The following is a 2,641-nucleotide window of genomic DNA, read 5'->3' on the forward strand; positions in this document are numbered from 1 at the left end:
AGTGAAAATATATTAAAACACTCCTAATGAGACAGATGGGACCTATGTTTGTTATATCTAATTAGTTATTTTACACTTGTGGATAAACATTACTTCTTGTGAGAATAAGACAGACAGAATTCAGCACAAAGATATTTCTATTTTCATAAGAGCTGGGAGTTCTGTTGGAATAACGTCACTCAAGTCTGTGAGCTCCTTATAAGTTATATACCTAAGTTATGCAGTGACCTATTTTAAAAAATTATTTTAGTGATCTATCAACTTATAACCTAATTGGATTCTCTTTAAACATTGTTAAAAGCATGGAATTTGAACTGATTGACTTGCGAAGACTTTGTTATGTAGTCATTCAAGGCACTAACTTTGTCAATACCTACAGATATTAGGAGACCCAAAGATTTTTTAAACCCCTGCTTTACTAGAGTCCAAATTAAGCCTTTTTCTATGAAAGGTCTTCGAGAAATTCTGTTACTTCAGTATAAGAACACAACTTTACTTATCAGGTAAGGTTTGGGAAACCTCACCAGACATTTTGTAATTTAATAAGTTACTCTAGAATACCTCCATTAACTGTCCCATAACCATATTTGTTTATTAATCCATCATGAAAATTCAAGCACACATATCTTCAAGTATCTATACCTAACAACTTAGATCTTAGAAATCATATCATGGGCTTTGTGAAAATTAGATTCCCAAGAAACAAAATGGTCCAAATATGATTAAAGTTCTTTCCATTACTCCCTTACCTCTTAGATACTCTGTACTGTGCTGTGGTCAATTTTCCAGTCTCAGGGTCATGTACTGTAGCTCGGCTCAGCTACAAAAAAAGAGAAAGGACAAGGACTTACTCTAGTAGCAGGCAATTTTGGGATTTGTTCGTTTTGTTTTGCCAAGCCACAGGTGATTGGAAGGGTTCAGATTGGTCTGGATGGTAGGTAATGGTTTCAAATCCACAAAAAAATATTTGGAAAGGTGGCAACAAGAACAGCCACTTCCAAATCAAGAGAAATGGGTTGACAAATTTTTGTTATAGATTTATTGTCCTTTCACTTTTTTTAAAAAAATCATTTCAAGCTCTATGTAAATGATTTATAGCACTGGGTTTCACAAGAGCTTTCTCAGATCTAGAAGTTGAGTGTTCTTTAAATATTTTTTTAAAAATTAGTAGTACTCCAAAATCCATTTTTTAAAACTCTTGAGATAAAACTGTTTTTAAATCTCTCTGGCAAAATAAAAAGCAACTAAGTTCCCAAGTAATTTCTGGAAGACTGAGCTCAGAAGCATAACTCTGTTCTTTCCATTGCCAACTTTTGAGTCAGCGAGTTTATTCAAATACAAAACTCCAAGAGGAATACGGATTACTTCATAATGACAATGGTATTTTGTAAGACATATGAACAAATGCCAACACAATCACCATGAAGGATGATGCGAATCACTGCAGCATTTATGAATGTGAGACAAGTGCAGAAAGAAGCAAGATTAACTAGGCTGCTTCTTTTTCTTTAATGCCCACTTTGGCAACAAAAGTGAAAAAGAAAACAAGTATCAGGCCATTTCCGGGCTATCTGATACCTGATCTGAAAAAGATACAAAGCATATTAATTCTCTAAAAATTATGTACCAATTAAAGACTAAAAACAGAACTTCTAGATAAAGGGAAAGACCTGTGAAACACAAAGCAGTTTATCCATGCGTTATCCTGTTTATATACACAGTGGTGACTTCAGCTGGAGACTGAAAATGACCTACTTCCCTTAAATGAATAATAATTCCTGTAGGATGTACAAAACACTCATTAGAGGGCAAAATATGCAGCATACACATCTCTTACCTTTTGCTAATTCTGTAATGTACCGTCTCCAAGTCTCCTGTTATTGGGTTTGAAATGGTGGCTCGCCTCAGCTGTGAAGCCAACCATCAAAATAGTTGCATTACAAGACAAAAAATGAATCACATTTATCCAACCAGACAGAATTCTGGGTTGTTTCTTTTTTTTTTTTAAACAAAGGAGGCTGAAAAGAGAAAATAACTCTACACACTTCCAGTCACCTGGTGCCATGCCTTGAAAGCCAGTTGGTTTTTTAGGTTTTTGTATTTTTAAAAAATTGTTTGATTTTTGTTTTGCATTTGTGCACAAATGAAAGAGCTTCGAAATTAAATTTCTTTCGATGGTTAGAGGACATGACATGAGAAAAAAAGAAGTATCTAAAATCTGAAGTCTAATTTATAGTTATAAGAATGGCTATTTGTAGTTAATGATCCATTCCAAAAGCTTTGATTTTAATTTTTTTTGTGTGTGATGGAACTGTTTGCAAAGGTTAATGCTGTTTAAAATTCACTTTAAGGTCAATCTTTTCTTCTTTCAAGATATCCACTCAGTAACATATAAAGCAAAATAATCGTGGACTGAGCACAAAGGCAGACAAAAATAACTCGTAAATGTTAAAAATAGTAAAAAAAAAAAAAAAGGCAGGCTGGATAATAATTTCAAACCTTTTTTAAAAAAATGGAAGGATGATTCTGAAGTTAAAAACAGGACGAAGGCCAGGCACGGTGTAATCCTAGCACTCTGGGAGGCAGAAGCAGGTAGATCACTCAAGGTCAAGAGCTCGAGACCAGCCTGAGCAAGAGCGAG

General features: G+C 34.3%; 1 protein-coding gene across 1 annotated transcript in view; it reads right to left on the bottom strand.

Annotated features, from left to right (window-relative positions):
* The window catches only part of P4HA1 (prolyl 4-hydroxylase, alpha polypeptide I), a 92,146-nt gene that overhangs the window by 42,264 nt on the left and 47,241 nt on the right, over nt 1–2,641 (bottom strand). Inside the window, exon 7 of the mRNA XM_012663214.1 lies at nt 750–820. Coding sequence (XP_012518668.1) covers nt 750–820 — 71 coding nt within the window. The remainder of the gene's footprint in view (nt 1–749; nt 821–2,641) is intronic.

Source organism: Propithecus coquereli, unplaced genomic scaffold (assembly GCF_000956105.1).
Source record: "Propithecus coquereli isolate 6110/MARCELLA unplaced genomic scaffold, Pcoq_1.0 Scaffold80, whole genome shotgun sequence".
In the NCBI taxonomy this organism is placed as follows: Eukaryota; Metazoa; Chordata; class Mammalia; order Primates; family Indriidae; genus Propithecus; species Propithecus coquereli.